This window comes from Poecilia reticulata, chromosome 11 (genome assembly GCF_904066995.2).
Source record: "Poecilia reticulata chromosome 11, P_reticulata-male-v2, whole genome shotgun sequence".
NCBI classification, from domain to species: domain Eukaryota; kingdom Metazoa; phylum Chordata; class Actinopteri; order Cyprinodontiformes; family Poeciliidae; genus Poecilia; species Poecilia reticulata.
In genome coordinates, this window is record NC_088840.1 from 28356303 (window position 1) to 28375366 (window position 19064).

At 39.0% G+C, this 19064-nt stretch overlaps 2 protein-coding genes across 3 annotated transcripts; both read right to left on the reverse strand.

The window, feature by feature from the left end:
* Positions 1 to 220: 220 nt before the first annotated feature.
* pithd1 (PITH (C-terminal proteasome-interacting domain of thioredoxin-like) domain containing 1) lies at positions 221 to 3276 on the reverse strand. Its single transcript, XM_008422884.3, has 6 exons — positions 2797 to 3276; positions 2194 to 2237; positions 1881 to 1958; positions 1699 to 1803; positions 1325 to 1433; positions 221 to 761 (listed from the first exon to the last, which is right to left on the reverse strand). Exons 1-6 carry the CDS (start codon positions 2992 to 2994, stop codon positions 660 to 662), a joined length of 636 nt encoding a protein of 211 aa, XP_008421106.1. The 5' UTR covers positions 2995 to 3276; the 3' UTR covers positions 221 to 659.
* Positions 3277 to 5975: 2699 nt separating this feature from the next.
* On the reverse strand, positions 5976 to 18990 carry eloa (elongin A). Of its 2 annotated transcripts, XM_008422885.3 has the most exons (13): positions 18965 to 18990; positions 17649 to 17844; positions 15408 to 15464; positions 15140 to 15252; positions 14065 to 14522; positions 12496 to 12812; positions 11744 to 11852; positions 9969 to 10121; positions 9780 to 9877; positions 8851 to 9031; positions 8636 to 8765; positions 8192 to 8355; positions 5976 to 8102 (listed from the first exon to the last, which is right to left on the reverse strand). In XM_008422885.3, exons 1-13 carry the CDS (start codon positions 18973 to 18975, stop codon positions 8041 to 8043), a joined length of 2049 nt encoding a protein of 682 aa, XP_008421107.1. In that variant the 5' UTR covers positions 18976 to 18990; the 3' UTR covers positions 5976 to 8040. The 2 variants fall into 2 exon arrangements, with proteins under 2 accessions (XP_008421107.1, XP_017163087.1); XM_017307598.2 differs by lacking the exons at positions 17649 to 17844; positions 18965 to 18990 and adding an exon at positions 15938 to 16375.
* Between the last annotated feature and the right edge of the window lie 74 nt (positions 18991 to 19064).

Sequence of the window (19064 nt, forward strand, 5' to 3'; positions counted from 1 at the left end):
AACTGAAATATAACAGGATTATTTTATTTTTGTACGCATTTTTTTGCAGATCTAGTGCTTGTAGATCTATCAGGGCTTCACATTGTGAATCTTCACATTTTTGCCAGTTACACCGACCTGACTCACATTTACTGAAGACATAAACTCAGTACAAACGTCCAGCAGGTGGCAGCAGCCACTTCTGGGTGCAAAAAAAAAAAACCCCACAGAAAGGTCAAAGTTATTGTAGCAACTTATTTATTTTTTAAGCATCAGAAAATATGAAAAAAGGCTTCAGATCTTTATCGCCTTTCATGTATTGAAACACTGAATCAAGCAAAGCCGTTCATGATTTAAACCTGCGAATGATGAATCCAGGCCGTCGTCATGGCAACCAAGATGTTCACTTAACAAATAACTGACCCCGTCCTCCTCCCTTCCTCGCTTTATTTAACAGCACAATTCATCACAGAAGATTTTTTTTTTAAAAAAACAACCTTTCATGCATCTGTTGAGCATGTTGCCATGGAAACAATAGAAGTGCGCTGGTTTCCAAGATTACAGCGCTCGCTCCCACTTGTTGAACCCCTCCTCACTGCCCAAACGCAGCGCTGGACTTCCTGTTTGACATTTAGACCTTCAGCAAACGCCGCTAAAACTTCTTTCTCCTCCTCCAGTTCTCAGGAGATGAAGTTGGTCTGTGGGATGATGCTCTCCACTTTGTGATCCGCTGGGTTTGCTGCCGCCTCGTAGTTACAGATGGTCACTTCATGTCTGTGAGTCTTACAGAGAACAGAGCAGAAACACGTTAAATATGGGGTGTCCAAATTGCGGCCCAGGGGCCGTTTACAGCCCTCGGAAAGATTTCTGGCGGCCCTTGATCAGAATTCAAGAAGGCAGTGGATGCCGATACACATTTGAAAACGTTAGGGTGCAAATTTCACTGATGCCAGACCTTTCAAAAAAAAGATTCAAACAATTTGACATCTTACCACAGAAAATGTAAGGTTTTTGTTCTGAATTTAATGTATTTTAATAGCTAAAAAAAGGACAACAAACATCCAGTGACTGTTACTAAAATTTAGACCTGGGCATGGTAAAATTAAAAATGAGTGAGGCACATCCTGATTTTGTTGGTGAAAATGAAGAAAAAAGAAAAATACCCACTTATTTAATTCAAATGTTTAGTTTAGTTTTTCCAATTACAATAAAGAAGAAAAATACAAAGAATTCTGTAGCCCCCAGAATACTTTGGGCACCATGCATTAAATCTGCAAATTCAGCAGAATGATCTAAACTTTCTCCGATCAGAAGATGAGAACAGACAGATTTATGCCTGACAAACCTCTGAATATTCCCCTCTCAGGCCGATGTAGTACACCCGGGTGTTCTCGTCCCCAAAGTTTTTGGAGATGTGGATGGAGAGGTGATGGACGCTGGAGAAACGAGCAATCCTGCAAACGACAAGCGACAGAAGGAAAAGTCAAACGATGGCTTCCAGAAAGGAAAAGTAACTCCTGCCTGATCATTTCACAGCAAAATGTTCATCCCAAACGAAGACAAACAACTTAAAACATTTAATTTTTTAAAAGGCAACATGGACCTAACTGATAAGGATAAACTTAAATTTAGCTAAAATAGTTTAATTTCAGGCTGCAGGTCCTCTGATTTCTAATGTTTCTGCTCAAAGTGTCTGAAAACTGAAGCGTGACGCCTCACTTTGTGGGATACTCCAGCTCAGCCAGCGGGTCTCTGTTGAGTCTGAAGGCTTGGTCCGGTTCCCTGCCGGTGTCATCAAACGACATCTGAGGGATGTTTTTGTATCTGCAGACAACAATCAGACGCAGAATCACAATGCTGCCACCTAGAGGCAAAGGGAAGCAACAGACACACAGACTCACAGTCGTATTTCTGCTGGATGAGAGTCGTCGTTTTCTCCAGAGATGATGATGCCTTTCAGCTTCACGCTGCCGGTGAAACTGAAACAGACGAGATGGCGTCAGTCCGAGGACGCGGACAGACGAGAAGAGAGCACCGAATGAAATTACACCCAGCGGGACTTCAGGATGACGCTAGGGGCTTATATCCAGAACTTTAGCCTTTTCAAGTTTGCTGAGGAACAATATTTACAACTAAATACAGAAAAAAATGCTAAACGGATAAACTGCACACAGAAAGCAGGATAATGATGATTATTGTGAGAGCAGGACTTACGGGATGTTGAACAGTAGCTCTTCATCCACATCACTCTCCACATACTGAAGGAAAACAAAAACATGGTCAGATGCTTCTGTGTTTGGGATCTGCACTGTGAAGATTTTTACAGGCCCATTTTCAAATCCTCAGACTTCAATCCTTTTCTGGGTATTTCCATGGAGTCTCCTCAACAAAAAACCTCCAGAGGCGCAATGGAGGCACCTTAACCAGATACAATCAGACCTCCGACTCTCCCAACACTCAGACCAAAGAAGCTTACAGTATACTTCATGCATAGTAAGCAACCATCCTCCACTGCAAAGAGGAGGGTGTTCTCTGATTGGCCCGATAGAAAAACTACCAGAGGAATCGAAGTGAACGGAAGAAAGTTCAGATTAAACCTTACATGAGATTTGAAGTGAACGGAATAGAGCAGGCAATGGCCAGACTAAGAACTGTTCACGCCTGTCCAGAAATTAATACATTATTTTATTTTTATTAAACTCTTATGTCAGGTCTTAGTTATGCATAGTTTATTCTGTAAAAGGTGCTACTAGTCAAATATTTTGTCGCGGGGTCACAGCCTGACTGCCCCGGGAGGAGGCCCACTCTGCCCCGCACCTTGTCTCGCAGGTTCCGCTGGTCCCACGGCTTGAACACCAGCCGTCCGTCTCCGTCCCTGCTCTCGTTCAGACACTGGAGCCTCTCCAGGTCGATGCGTTGATACAGCCCGAACTCCACGCCTCTCTCTGCTGGCTCATGCTGCCCCTCCGACCCGCAGCTGTGGCTGTGTCCGTGTCCGTGACCGTGGCCGGACATGGTGGACTCAAGTGGCCGAACTTAGTGATTAACCTGCAAACAAAATAATGAAGCTTTCCGAGTAAAACGGGCTGCTTTATAAACGAGGACTCGGTCAGCAAGTTTCGTTTTTCAGCGTGAAGCGAACTAAGTTTAGCTAAAAGTGAGGCGAGGTTAATCCGACAGTTCCGATATGAGCTCTTCAAAATAAAAACAGCAGCTTTTTCGTTGCAGTAATCTAACGGAATAAATAAGATTTTCGAAGAACTATTAACATAGTATTAATTGGAGTCGATGCTCTTATGTTTCTATAGCTTTACTCAAAGCTTAACTCGGTTTTTGTATCTTAATTTGTAACGCTCTCGACATTTTATTTTAAAAAACCAAAAAAAAAAACAGGGTCACAGGGAAATGTCAACCGGTATACTGTCGGAAGCTTTTTAGGAGGAGCCAAAACTGAGCTCTGATTGGCTCCCATCGATTACCACCAAACGCTGCGACTGACGTAAAATGTTTACAAGCGTGTTGCAAAAATAAATAGGTTAAAACCTATAATATAAGAATAGACCCCGCATTGGCCGCTCCGGCGCAGGAAATACGGCGGCCATCTTGGAGCGGTATACCCTCCTACTTTGCTCAATCAAAACAGCAGAAGATGCCTCAGCACTGAGGCATATTGTTGTTCGGATCGATGAACTATTGATGTGAGGGCTCCACAGACAACATTTCACAAGTAAGATTGACATATTATTGTGTATATATTGTCATTAGAATATTACTTTACTGTATTTATGTCCACCGGCGAGATACCAGCTAATATTAGCTACAGTGCTTGGTGTAATACGGGGTTCAGCCCCGCTATGAAGGCTAACTGAGATTCTGTAAATCTAAAACAAATTATTATTCTCTAACATTGACTTAGATTATTTGACACAAGAGCCTACATTAGAAATTCAACAATGTAACATATTAAAACTTAATATAAAACTTATATTACATGTTATAACATTCACCAGCAAAGTTTACACAGGTGGTAAAGACTATTATTTATATGTAATTCTCTCACTCTGTCAAAAGTAAGATACATCCCAAATCTTCCGTTTTTGTTTTGATATGAGGAAGAAGAGGGAGATATCTATAGAGACAGACGGATTCACTGCAGCACGGATGAATCTCACATCGGATTTTAGACTCAATCTCAGCTGCTGAATCTCTGAAGCTAGAACTCGTCGGCTGGAAAACAGATATATATATATCTATATATGTATGGATTACATACATACATACATACATACATACATACATACATACATACATACATACATACATACATACATACATACATACATACATACATACAATATATATTATTCAGTATTAATCATTATTTATTTGTCATTATTAATCATTGTTTATTTGTGTTTGTATATATAAATATGTATTGATCTTACTAAATAAATTATGAACGGCTGTGTGCTTTGTAATAGGCTCAAAATACATCAATATCAGAATATTCCATTCCTATTCTATTGTTATTGCCACTAAGCATATTTAAATATGCTGAACTATGTATTACATAATACAATTGTTTATAAATGTAGCTTTGATAGATGTTTGAATATGGTTTCCAGTAACAAAAAAGCGTGTTATGATCGATTAAATGCGCTGATACGTCATTGTGCTGCTAAACACATAAACTGAGTGGAGTGGTGGACCACTCCAAGATGGCCGCCCTAAATCTCGTCAGCGACAATAGGGGAGAGCGGTCCATGAGGCGTGTATCCTTATATTATGTCTATGGTTAAAACCACACAGAGGTTCATAATTTATTTAATAAATTATTTAGTAATATCAATACATATTTATATAACTATATAAACACAAATAAATAATGATTAATACTGAATAATATATATTGGATACATGTTTATATGTATGTATGTACATGCATACATATATATAGGTATATATAGATGTATATGTTTTCCAGTGACGAGTTCTAGCTTCAGAGATTCAGCAGCTGAGATTGAGTCCAAAATCCGATGTGAAATTCATCCGTGCTGCAGTGAATCCGTCTCTCTTTATAGATTCTCCCTCTTCTTCCTCATATCGTCTTTATGAAACTTTCAAAACAAAAACGGAAGATTTGGGATGTATCTTACTTTTGACAGAGTGAAATAATTACATATAAATACTAGTATTTACCACCTGTGTAAACTTTGCTGGTGAATGTTATAGCACATAATATAAGTTTTACATTGTTTCCTTTCTAATGTAGGCTCTTGTGTCAGATAATCTAAGTCAATGTTAGAGAATAATAATTTGTTTTAGATTTACAGAATCTCAGTTAGCCTTCATAGCGGGGCTGAACCCCGTATTACACCAAGCACTGTAGCTAATATTAGCTGGAATCTCGCCGGTGGACATAAATAGAGTAAAGTAATATTCTAATCACAATATATACACAATAATATGTCCATCTTACTTGTGAAATGTTGTATGTGGAGCCCTCACATCAATGATCCATCGATCCGAACAACAATATCCCAAGTAGGAGGGTATACCGCTCCAAGATGGCCGCCGTATTTCCTGCGCCGGAGCAGCCAATGCGGGGTCTACTCTTATATTATGTCTATGGCATCTACTCTATGCGCCTTATATATGAAAAGTTTTAAAATAGGTCATTCATTGAAGATGCGCCTTATAATCCGGTGCACCTTATAGTGTGGAAAATACGGTACTTTAATTTTATAAAAACAAACTAGACAGTTTCTGAGAAACACAATTTTTCCTGGTAAGGTCTAGTAATGGTTTGGACTGCATGGAACCCTAATCAGACCATAAAAATTGAAAAAATATTGGCAGAATCTCTGAGAAGCCCTAATCTCATTCATCATTAAAGCTGACAGAACAGATCTCTGAAAAGTTTCCTTATTAATATCCATATCCCATATATTTCTACAATCAGACATTTTCATTCAAAAGAAGTTCCACACAGAGAGTTTGTCAGGGCAAAGTCAATTTTAATAAAAATGACCACATAACATTTATTAAAATCTAATAAAATTACAGTTTTCCATCTACTGGAGCCCGTGTTGCAGGGAGGGTACCAGGTCCCATTTCTGAAAATAAATACATCTCATGGTGATGGAGGGTTGAAGCCGCAGACGTCCTATGAACTTCCCTCATTAGAAACAGTTTGTCACAGTGAAGCAGACAGAAACAGACTTCCAGCAGGAGGAGAACAGGACCTGAAGCCACAGCAGAGGTAAAAATAAGACAGCAGGGTGTGTGTTTCTGCTTACAGTTCAGCCCTCCTCCCTATACACACACTGAAACATCACCAGGAATTACAGGATCACATCTGAACGGCTCGGTTTCCCAACGACGGCTCCTCCGGCGGCCAGGAAGTGACCAGCGGGTAGGTTTAGTGTCATTTGGTCAGAAAGGAAAAGAAACGAGAGCTCATTTAATCAAAAGTACCTTGAAAAGAAAAAGTTCACCTTGTTTTCTTTAAAGAGACAAAGCAGGTGTCTGATCCAATTGCCCTTTGTTAGCTTAGCTTAGCACAAAGACTGGAAACAGATGGAAACTGCTAGCCTGACACTTTTAAAATTCATCTTTCTCTTCTGTACGCAACATGACAGATGTTTCTCTGTGTGGCCAGAGGTTCGCTGTTACCCATGTATTTATAATAATGTTTGAATTCACAGTATTATTCTGGTAGATTGATGATCTAGAGCCAGGTTCATCTCAAGATGCTCAACGTTTCTCTCCTGAATGTTAAAATACTTAAAAAACATAAAAAATCCTGCTGATGAGTGAGCAGCAGAGAGCCAGGGAAATAAAGAAAATGCAGGATTTCCTGTCTGCAGGTGTGTTTTCCTAACATACAGCTGTCCAGGTGAATCAGGCAGCTGCAACCTTCATAAGGCTGATTTTTAAATCAAGGTTTTGTGCAGTCAATACTGGAAAGTTCAGCTGCTTCCAAACAGGAAACTGGTTTTCTTTAATGAGCCAATCCTCCAAGGAAACCAGTTTCTTAAACATAAGTTCTTCTAAGACCCTTTATGATCCAGTTCTTGTTCTTCATCTCTGGGAATATCATGAAAAGTGGTTAAAATCCTCAGATGGCAAGATGAAACCAAAGAAGAAGAGTTGGGCCAAGCAGCAGAGGAAGAGCTATTTCAGCAAACGGCTCTCTGGGAACCAGACGGTTTTCCTAAAGCATTTTTACTAATTAATGAAATATGACATAAATCCTGACAGGCTGCTGGTAACAGAGCTCTTTACCAAATCATCTGTCTTCAAATTATGATTAATAATAAGATTTTAAAAAAGGTTAAAACTGAAGTTTAAGATTAAAAAACCCTTAAAACGGGTCATTTTGCTCTTTAAGCATCTCATATCGTTCCAGTTTGTCCTTTTTAAAAAAGATGATTCCAGATATGAGACGGAGCGGAGCGGACCGGACCGGACCGGACCGCTGCAGGACGTTTGGCTCCACAGAGACGACTGGACTCCTGTTCTCCACAACCTCATTCAATTAATACCATCTACCAACAGGACATCGTTTTGGTTCTACCAGCCGCGCCAGCGGGTCCAAACAGAGATCCGGACCACAATTAATTCAAATAGGGAGTTGGGATAAAATAAATGAAATCCTGTTTCTCAGTATTAATCTGCGTAAATCATGATTTTTCTGCAGTGAAGCATGATTTTCTGAAAGTCACCCAGATCAAACCCAAAGAGCTGGTTCCAGCCGATGCTGATTCTGTTCATATCTACAAATCGACGCGTTCTCTGATTCCATGTTTGTTTCTAGTTTTTGTGCTCAGCTCAGAAAAGCAGAGCCATCTAACGTCTACAGTCCCCAAACGGTGAAAACGTTCCAGCGGTTAAAGATGTCCGCCTGTGTCTGTGTGCCGTCGGCGCCGGAGGGAAATACTGAAAAAGCTGCAGAAAGGAAGCCGTGTTTTCAGCAGTACCGTGAAGTTCATGCCGTGTGTGTCTGGAGGAAAAAAGCAGCTAAAATGAAATTAAAACCTTCCTTCGGATTCTGGCAGACTACCGGCGGGAGAATCGGTTCTTGAACGCTTTGATGGTTTTCGCCATCATGGGGGCGATTTCTGCAACAGAAACAAGTTCAGGAGAGTTAAACCCAAACTTAACCACACATAAACATCAACACACCCGATTAAAATCAGAACAAACTCACTTTTGACTTGTGGCTTTTCCCGGCCGGGATGAACAGTTCCTCCTCCTCCTCCTCCTCCTCCTCCAGGTGGCGCTGAAGAGCGAGACGAACTGGCTGGAGAGCTGAAATGTGAAGAAGAGGAGCGGCTGGAGTCACCAGCAAAGTCAGAGGATGCTGGTTTTATTCTGAAAGAGACAAAGAAAAGAGACTTAACTGAGCTGCAGTAGAAACAAAACCGTTGCATTTGCTCTCAATGTGGGACAATTTATCATCCAGCAGTATTGATTATTGTAACAGGACTAATCAGGACCTCGGAGAAAAGGCTCCCCCTGGTGGCCATTCAAATAAGAATTTCCTCTGACTAACATATCGACTTGATGAGAGGAAAACGCTCAAATCTGTCAGAAAATCTGTTAGCCATCAATGTAAAGTGATAAATCTGACGTCTGGTCATTGGAATCTCACTTGATGGGGGAAGCAGCTGCGGTGGAAGCAGATGACGAGCCGCTGGAGGTTCCAAACTTCTCCTGGCGGCGGCGGACGTCCCGCGGCGGCTTGGCCACCGAGTTCACGAACGCCATCTTAACCTGCCGTCCTGGAGGACACAGCGATCGGGATCTCAGTTCCCATCGGGAGCTCAGACATCACAGCGCGACTCGAGTGAAGCCCCGCCTGCCTACCTTTGGGTTTGTTGGCGTGGGCAGAGCTGATGTTCTGGGTGAGCAACCTGAGCCGCTCCTCGCGCTCGTCGTGCAGCCGCAGGTACATCTCCCTCCACGACTCGAACTCCTGGGGAGACTCGCGCTTGAAGTCCCGCCGGCAGTGACGCATCCAGAGCTCGTCTGAGTCCTCAGTGAAGCACTGAGCGAGGAGAGAGGAAAAACTCTCAGCCTCAGGAGGCAGAGCAACGCTGAAACTTTAAGCTTTAAAGAGGTCATTTTTGGCAATAACTAAAAGTTTTTGGGTGTCTGGAGAAGGAGTATTTCAAAAACCTCCGAAATGTAATGTCGCAAATGAGCAGGCACTCCCAGTTACCTAGCAACCCCAGTAGAGTTCTGCCCGTCAACCTAGCAACCAAAGCTGAGCCCCAACACTTGTGGTCAGCTGGTTTTAGCTCTATTTTCACTGTACAACGGCTGATGGAAAAAAAACTACAGTTTTGTTGTTGACTGCACAGTTTTGTAATAAGTACAACATAACGCTTGATTCAAAGACTAAAATTGCTAGTTGTTTTAGTTCTCACTGAACTAAAACAAGTTTTGCCTGATTTAACTTCAACAACAAATGGTGAGTCAACAGAAATGCAGAAAGCATTTGCTGCATTCTTGTTGGTTGTGCAGGAGACTCTACTAACGCTTTTCAAAGATGTATGGTTGTATAATTGCTTATGTGTTTGCAGCCATTTTTACGTGAGTTAGGGGGCGTGGCCAGCAGCAGCTTATTAGGATTTAAAGTGACAGAGGCCCTCAAACAGCTCAAAATACGCAGAACTCACCAAACTAAAGTCTTATTATTATGATTTTGTGCAAACAAAATATTTGATCACCCAGAGATCTGTCCTAAGCTGTTCAAGGAAGCATCATATTTCACCTTTGAGGTTCGAACTAACCTGGTTGCTCTGCTCGATCCGGTACAGCTGCTCAGGAGTGCATCTCTCCAGAACCGGCTCCAGGATCTCGAAGGGGACTCCGCCCACTTCGGCGATGGCTGGCAGGAGAGTTAGAAAGTTATGTCCTCAGGAAAACTAAATAAAAACCTGCAGCAGCCTCTAGTTCAGAACGGTGGGGGCAGAACTCACAGTCGATGTTGTTCTGCAGAACCCGGATGCACTGCTCATACAGGGTCATCATCCTGGGCAGGTAGGACGTCTTCGACCCTGAGTAGACCACCATCTTGGAGTTGAAGCGCTTCCCAGTGAAGCCTGCGTCCTCCTCATCGTTGCACACGGGAACTGGAAGTGAAAGCAGTGAAATCGGACCTGAATCAAAGCCTGAGCGAGAGAAACCCGAAACTACCGCAGGAGTTTCAACATGAGGTTCGGCTGCAACATTAAATCATTACAAACATCCAAACCGATGGAATCAGAACAGAAAGAGGCTGAATGCAGAGAAAAATCTGCAGCTGCTGCAAGCAGCGTTCAAAAGCTCCCCCAGTGAAGTACAAACCTTTCAAATCAAGTTTTCAACTTTTCCAGCACAAACGCTTTATAGATAAAAACTGTACACATAAACTAAAAAAAACTGTAATTTACATTCTGCAGCAGGTGTAAAGTAAACAAAAATATAACTTTTTTTTAAGTTTCTCTCACACACACCCTGTATTCCTGACAGGTCCAATTCCAATAACACTGTTTAACATGTAAAATATCCGCTAAGCTTTATTTCAAACACACAGATCAATAAGTCACCGATCCATTGGAAATATATCCATTATTACTAAACTGAACTAATCCAAACAAATTATGTAAAGTTAAATGACCTTCCTGCTCAAATTAAATGCTTAAACACAAAATACAAAAAAGTAAAAGAAATGTAAAAATAATTTAAAAACAAAAAGTTTCTCACTGTTTCCTGGCAGTTAGCAAATAAAGATCATTTTAATAATTCTCACTGAACTAAAACAAGTTTTGCCTGATTTAACTTCAGACAGAAAAAATATATCTATCTGTCTCTTATAAAAATATTTGATTTACAATCTAAGTAACAATTTTAGTCTTTGAATCAAGCGTTATGTTGTACTTATTACAAAACTGTGCAGTTTGAATATCAAACACTTTCAAGGACTTTAGACGGAAATCAAGCACTTTCCAAACCTTGAAAACACTGAACTGAAATTGAAGCATTTTCAAGGATTTCAATCTCTGTGCAAGTTAGGAAAACATGTTGCTTCAAGTGAGAGAAACTTAAAAAAAAGTTATATTTTGTTTACTTTACACCTGCTGCAGAATGCAAAATACAATAAAACCCAATAATAGTAACGCATTTTGTCATGAAACAGTTTTTTTAGTTTATGTGTACAGTTTTTATCTACAAAGCGTTTGTGCTGGAAAAGTTGAAAACTTGATTTGAAAGGTTTGTACTTTACTGGGGGAGTTTTTGAACGCTGCTTGCAGCAGCTGCAGATTTTTTATTCATACTAGATCAAACTGATTTAAAACATTATTGCATCTAATTACTGAAAATCAAAGTTTATAAAGTTTTGTAGGGTTTTAAGGTTGATTTTTATTGCGATTTTATGTCTGTGAGAAGCGCTTTATAAATAAACTTTACTTACTTACAAACACATCAAAATGACAAAAAATGTGTCTTAGAGTGAAAATATGTTTCATTCATTTTTAATTTTATTAAGATTTATTTAGTTTTCTGTATTGACTCTGATACTTCTACATATATTTTTCTTATTATTCTAAGAAAATGTTGGATTTTACCGAATAACTTTGCCTCTAATTGAAGTTTCTTCTACTTAAAATGTAATTTTTTATATTTCTGGAGTAGTTTTCCAGAATTATTTCCACTTTTGCTGTTTAAAATGAGATTTTTTAGCCTTTTCTCACAGTGAGGTCACAGCTCTGACCTTTGCGCCGCTGAGGGGACAGCGGCGTGTCGATGGAGGGCAGAGGTCTGTAGTTGGGCTGGATCGCTGGGAGCGGGATGTCTGGGAGCGTCGGAAGAGCCTCCACAACCTGAACGGAAAAAGTGAGAACTTCAAAAAAGGCTTAAAAATACAATTTATGTTTTTTTCATACTAGATTCGGTTTCCATTATTAATCTTTTTTTGCTCTCTTTCCTTTTTAAAAAAGAAATTACAGAAAATATTTTCACAAAGTGGCTTTTATTTCAATTATCTCTTCTGTGATTTGTATGATGGAGTATTAGAACCGGGCTTCTAGGATTTTATGAAAACAGTCGTAATTTTAATAGGAAAAAAATAATTTTTTCATAGGAAAAAAAGAATTTGTCAGGATTTGACATTTCCAGCTCAGTTCAATTGTTTTTTGCATGTTTGTTTCAAAGTCCTGCTACTGATGATAATCAGATGTGTCAAAAGTATTTTTATTAAGTATTAAGTCCGAAGTAGAACTTCACAAGATGCTCAACGTTTCTCATTGAATTTTTTATTATTTTTCATGTTGAGTTCTCATAACACTTTTTTCTCCTGATATTACCACTTCATTCTGGCGTAATTACAACTTTAAATTGGTAACATTATGACTTTTAATTGTGTTATTTCAATTCTTTTGACTTACGACAGTGTTTTTGTAATATTATGACTTTAGTGTCTTAAACAGAAGCTTTCATCCGACACGTGACATGAAGATTTCTCACCCGTTTGCGTTTCTCTGGTTTGGGTTCTGAAGACCTGGAGTCGGAGTGACTCCTCTTGGAGCTCTGAGATCCGTTCGCTTTATTCGCTTTAGAGGAAGAGGAGGAAGAGGAGGCCGTCGTTCGGTTCTGACGCGACGACGAACCGGAGGAGGACTGAGATGGTTTGCTGTGAGAAGAGGACGACGGTTGCTGCTTCTTCTTCTTCTTGACAGGAGTCGGCGCGTCGTACGTGAGGAACGACTCGAAGGACATGGTGGGCGCCTCGAAGTCATCGTCGTCTTCCTTGGAAGGGGAGTCCTTCGGTGGTCGAGGTCGACCTGGTGACGGAAAAACGTCAACAACAGCCAACAGTTTCAGAAAGCAAATTAAATAACGAGACAAAATGGAAGCAACGCAGTTTTAAGTTTTCAATTTAAGTCAGAAATAGCATGAATAAACTGAGCTGAGATGGCGGGACGCAATGGCTGCAGGGAACTTTAACGCTGCTTAGCGACACCTAGTGGTTCCGAGCAGAAACTGCACCTGGTTTCATCTGCTTTCCATAATAATTTAACAGAAAAGAGAGAATCATCAGGTAAAACCTGAACAGATATTCAAAATAATCAGGAATTTATTTTTATTTTTCCTTTACTTAAAAGTGATTACATTTATTTGGTTGTTGTTTAAACATATATTTGAACTTTCTGTACTTTACAAGTTAAATTATGTCCAAATTACTTTTCCCTTTGTATTTTTGTCCTTCCTAACTAAGCTGCTACCTTAATTGCCAAAATTTTAAGTAAATAAATAAAATTATAATTTGATTATGAAATAAAGTGCATAACTGCAACATATATTATAATGATTATAATAGTGTAATTATTGTGTTATATTTTATCCTTCAGTTAAATCAGTAAATAGAAATAAACATCAGTGAATCTCAATAAAACACATTTGAAATATATATAATATTATACATGTGTATAAAATATTAGTGCCACAAACTTGTGAAAGCCCACAATAATGACATAAGGATGTGTGGCTCAATAAATTAAAGACTATAACGACAAATGGAACAAAAATAATAAAAATTATTTAAATATTCAAATTTAGACATATATTTAGTCATATTTTCATCTTGTTTTAGGCAGCTTTGGCACTAAATATTGTTATTGTTGTTAATAATAATAATAATAATAATAATAATAATAATAATAATAATAATAATAATAATAATAATAATAATAGGAATTATTATTATTGTTATTTAATAAAACTAATTAACTCAATATGTCTAATAATTTTCATATTTTGGTACCAAATGATTAAAACTAAATAGATAAATGAATGAATGAATGAATTATTAATCACACTGATAGTGAAACATAAACATTGCCGGTTTATCTGTCACCGTAACCGCGGCGACGGCTCAGAGAACCGATGAGTCAGCAGTTCTCAGAAAACGGTTCAGGACTTCCTGTCGGAAAACCTGTTGATCGTCTGGAACAGGAAGTTCTCTGACACAAAGTGTTCCTGGATAATCATCTCTCTCAGGTTAAGCGTGTCGGGTCGGAACCAGCCCATACTCACCGTCCTCTCCTCCTTTCTTCTTCTCCTCCTTCTTGGTGTCGTGCGGCGTCGACTTCCTGCTGTGCTTCTTCTGCGGCGGCGGTGGCGGCGGACTGTTGGTCCTCTCCCGGTCAGCGCTCCGTTTCTTCCCTCCTCCTCCTCGGTCGCTGCCCGCCTGCCACCGCTCTTCGTCTCTGTGGTGATGGTTCTTGCTCGGTTTGCTGTGGCGGATCTCTTTACGGGCAGGAGGAAGAGGAGGAAGAGGAGGAGGGCTCGGCTCCGGCTCGTATTCGTCTGACTCGTAGCCGCCTCGCTGCGGGGGGCTGTACTGCTGCTGCTGAGACGGAGAGGGGGAGTAGTTTGACTGGTACACCATCTCCTCCTCCTCTTCCTCCACGTAGGAGCGCTCTTCCTCAGGAGACGGCTCTCTGTAGGACCTGTGGTGGGACTGGGGAGCTGGTTTGGGGTGACTGTTAGGTCTGAAGAGAAACCACAGAAAAAACGAACCTTAAACGCATCATCATTATTATTATTGATGTTATTATTTAACATCTAAATAATTTCTTTAAAAAAAATTTATTCTCAATATTTTTTATTGAATAATTTAAGTATTTTTGTACCATCTGATTATTAAAAATAAAAAATAAAATTATATATTTAGAAAATTAACTATATATTTTTAATGTATAAAAATAAACAAACATTGTTTTTGTTTATTTTGTATATATATATGTATATGTTTTTCTTTTTTACGAATGCACTGCTGCTATGAATCTTGTACTGTGATGTATAATAAATAAATAGAATAAAAAGACAAGTTATGAAATAAATAAATAATAAAGAGACAGTTTCAGAGAAACAGAGAAAATGAACCTTGAACGCATCACCACCGTGGTTCATATTAACCTGACATGAGAAAGTAAGTGCACCCTCAGGTCCTCTCTGGATTCTCATAATCAGCGTAAATAAAGACGTGCATTATAGATTTTACACATGATAATAACCTCAATCAGTTCCTGAATCGACTTTTCCTTTCACCTGACAGCTAATGATTTCATGCTGTTTGCGTGTTTAGGCACACGTGTGCAGATGCTACCTGTCTGCAGTCTGAGGAACCAGCTTCTTCCACTTGGCTACCAGGCTTTTGGCCAGCTCTCCTACGTCGTCATGTTTCCTGAAGGAGTTCACAGTTTTGCCCACTCCAGTTCTCTGTGGGACGACAGAAATATGGAGATTAGCAGGAAAACACGGCGCTGCGCTGGCGCTACACGTCACCGTTAGCAGCTGGAAGTCGTTTTATAGATTCCAACCCTGCAGGTGAACACGTTTTCCCTGAATAATCCTCCATAGAGAGCAGAACTTACCACCAGTATGTCCACAGTCATCTGCACTTCTCCCAGTCTCTTGAGAGTCTTCAGTAACTGGAAAACAAACAGTTTAAAGTTTAGAGATCTGATCTAATCAGGAGGAGCAGACGAATAAACTGACTCCTAGTCATGCTTGCTTTGAATTTACTTCCAGACAGAAACTTTTGATTTGTTAACTTTTTATTTAAAACCATAGAAACCTGAGAAATGGGTCAACAGTACGGGACAAAATGACGCCTGAACCTTCCCAAAGCTCTTCAATCCCAGAGCAACTTTAAGTGTTGGGATAAGAAATGATTGAATTAGAAATTAGAAAACATTTTCTGGAACATATCTGAGCTAAAAATGTAGGAATGTAAGGGAATTAAGTCATGGAATGAAGGTGATGACACCAAAAACTCAAATATGTTCGGTTTGTGTTGTATGAATGGGAACAAACATAGTTATACAATTATTATTGTGTTTTTTAACTGTAAGTAATAAATTCAGTTAAACTGTGTGAAATTATCTGGGTTTATTGATCATACAGGTCCTTAAACGCCCCTTCTGGTCCCTGAACGCATCTCTGCCGCCTTTGTTTTAACAAAGAGGGGCACAGTCAGCTTCAGCTTAGCTCTGCGGTTCTCGGCCTTCCTCCCGCAGAATGCGGTGTTTAACATGTAGCTGTGGCCCGGCTGCAGGGAACCAGGGCAGGGGGAAACATTCAGGCCTTCAGCCGGAGCTCGGTCTCCTCTGACTCCTCTGACCGGACTGACGGCGGCTAGCTAAGCGGCTAACAGCTTCTCTAACTGGAGCGTTCCGGTATTGGACCGGTTCCGGTTGATTTTGATCAGTTGGTTTTTCATCAGTGTCTCGCAGCGAAGCCACCAGCCACCGAACCAGGCTGACACGGTTCCGTCTGGGTGAAAACTGCAGTTAAATGGGCCAGTATGAACAAGTAGAAGCTCAGTAAATATAGTGACGTTTCTGCGATGCATTCACAGAATGTCGGAAATCTTCACGCTATTGACGGTAGATTTCGTATTGACGTGTAAGAAATACACAATAAGCTCGCTAAATTCTAATATTTAAAAAAAAAAAATTCAAGTTTTAACAACTATTTGAGTACTTGACAATAAAAATGACATGTTAATATAAAAATTAAAACGACATTTAATGCAAATTACAAAATCAAGATATACACATCTGACTTCGGATGGTTTAAGATAAAAAAAAAAAAAAAGACTAAACAGAAAAAAACTGTTTTGCTAATCTATAGTCCAAATAATATAAATAAAATAAATTTAATGAAGATTTGTTTTTATTTAGTACTCAATAAGAAAAATAAGACATTTAATTAACTTATTATTCAAAGAACTCTAAATGTGGATGATTTTATTGTAGTTTGATTGTTTTAGAATTGAATCTGTCTGTATTAAAAATGATTAAATTGTTTTTAATTATAAAGTAAAAGAGGAACGTGAACAGCTTGGGCTGATGAAGCTGAAACCATCATTAATCCTTACAGATGCTTCAGGTTTCATGTGGAAAAACATCCGTTCTGACTGATCAGTGGAGATTTCCTGCCTCATTCGGACAAACCATGACCCTCTCACTGAAACTGCAGGATTTCTCTGGGCGTTGTCACTCAGGAGCTGCTTACATACCGGTTTTGGTCACATGATTCACCTGTTAAACCCCCAACCCTCCAATTAACATCCCTGTGAAACCATAACACAGCCATTACCATGCATCCATCTAGATACCAGTATTTACTGAGACAAATACAGAAATAAATTGTTTAAATATCTCCTGTTCTGTTGTCAACTTGTCTGGAATTTACTCTACATGAAAAATCAGAGTAATCTTTAAAATATTCCTAATATTCCACTGCATTTAAAAGCCTCACAGTAGTAGCCTTCAGTTTTTCCATAAATTATCTAGAATATTCTGTAATTTCCCCAAAAAGGAACCATTTCTGATTAAAACATGTACTAAAAACCATTACATATACCTTTGTGATACTTTTTACAACTATAAACACAACTGTAAACCACGACTGTCAAATTTCATTTAAAGGAATCCTAAAGCCGGAGCCAGACTGCAGTCCGTGAACGCATCATTTAAGAAAACGGTTACGACTCTCGCTAAGCTGCCGTGTCCGAACGTCTGTGACGTTTCTCGGCTTAAGACGGTTCTCGGGACTCGGTGGTTCAGAAACATGGCGCCCGGTTCTCTCGGACCGGGTGAGTGGTTTACCTTTCGGGGCTCCGGGTTGTCCTGTATCCGGGACTGAAGTCGCTCCACTGTTTCCAGCAGCTGATCCGCCATGGCTGCTGCTGGTGGTTCTGCTGCTGTTGCTGCTGGTACCCTGTACCCCGGAAACTGTTTCAGGATCCGGGCTGAGCAGAGCGACACGGCCGGGGAGGAGTTCCGCTGCTTCAACACGCTGCCACTAAACATCCAATAGAAAGAAAAACATCAATAAACATGAAGTAAACGCAGCTTTTCTAAAATAAAACACAAATCTGTGCAGGGGGAAGATGGAGGATCGTTAACTTAGTAGAGCATATGGTATAAAACAGACCAGTTAATACAAAAACACTAAACCAAAACAAAAACCATCTTTAAAATAACTGCAGTTAATTAGTTATTATGATATTTATTAACATATTCATTCATTCATTCATTTATTACATGTGCTGTTACTGTGCTTGTTTTTCAATTTATTGAATATACAATAACATTTATAGTTTTTTTTCTAATAATCTATAGTTATTTTTTCTATTAATATATCTAGCAAAAAAAAGCAAAGTTATGTATTAATTTATTTACTTGTTTAATAATTTAGCCATAAAATTGGCCTTGACCTCTTTTTAAAATCTACACTATATTTTACATGACTCTTTTTTTGGTTCATTTACTTTATTTTTATTATTTTATCCATCATTTATTCATTTATTTATTTTTTGCTTATTAAATGTGCTTTAGTTTTTTAATTTATTCAAAACATTTGAATCCTTTGTGAAGTGACATGAACATTTACAGATTTTTAAAATAATGTAGGATATTTTTATGAAAACAGTAAAGGCTGTTTCAGAAAAGGTACTAATTTATTTACTTATTTATTTACTCATTAAATTTGCTGCGACTTCTGTGAAAGCTATTTTGGATTTTTTTTAATCCCTTTTTTGAGTTAGATTTATATTAATTTATTTTATTTTTTTATTATTTTACTTTTTTATCCATTATTTATTCATTTTTTTGTTTATTAAATGTGCTGTGATTTTTTTTCAAATAATGTTTTAAAAAAGTGACATTTTTTACTCATAAAGTTAAGTTGGAGCTCATTTATTATTAAATATTGACTTTACCAACAAATAGTGACATTTAGAAATAGAGAAGATGTTCATATATTTATAAGGAGATATTATAACGTCTCAACTTTAAAACTTAACTTATTCAGGTTCATTTTTATCGAAAATACAACAGAAACTAAAATCGACTGAAATTCCTCACAAATCTCTAATAATTTCTCCTGGTTGTTTGTAACATAAGCAGAAGGAAAAACTGACCTTGTTTTCATTTTGTGATGAGAAATCTGGCTGATGTTCAGCAGGGAACCGGATCCAGAACCAGAACCTGAAACCCAGCCGGAGGTTCTGGGCGGTGGGA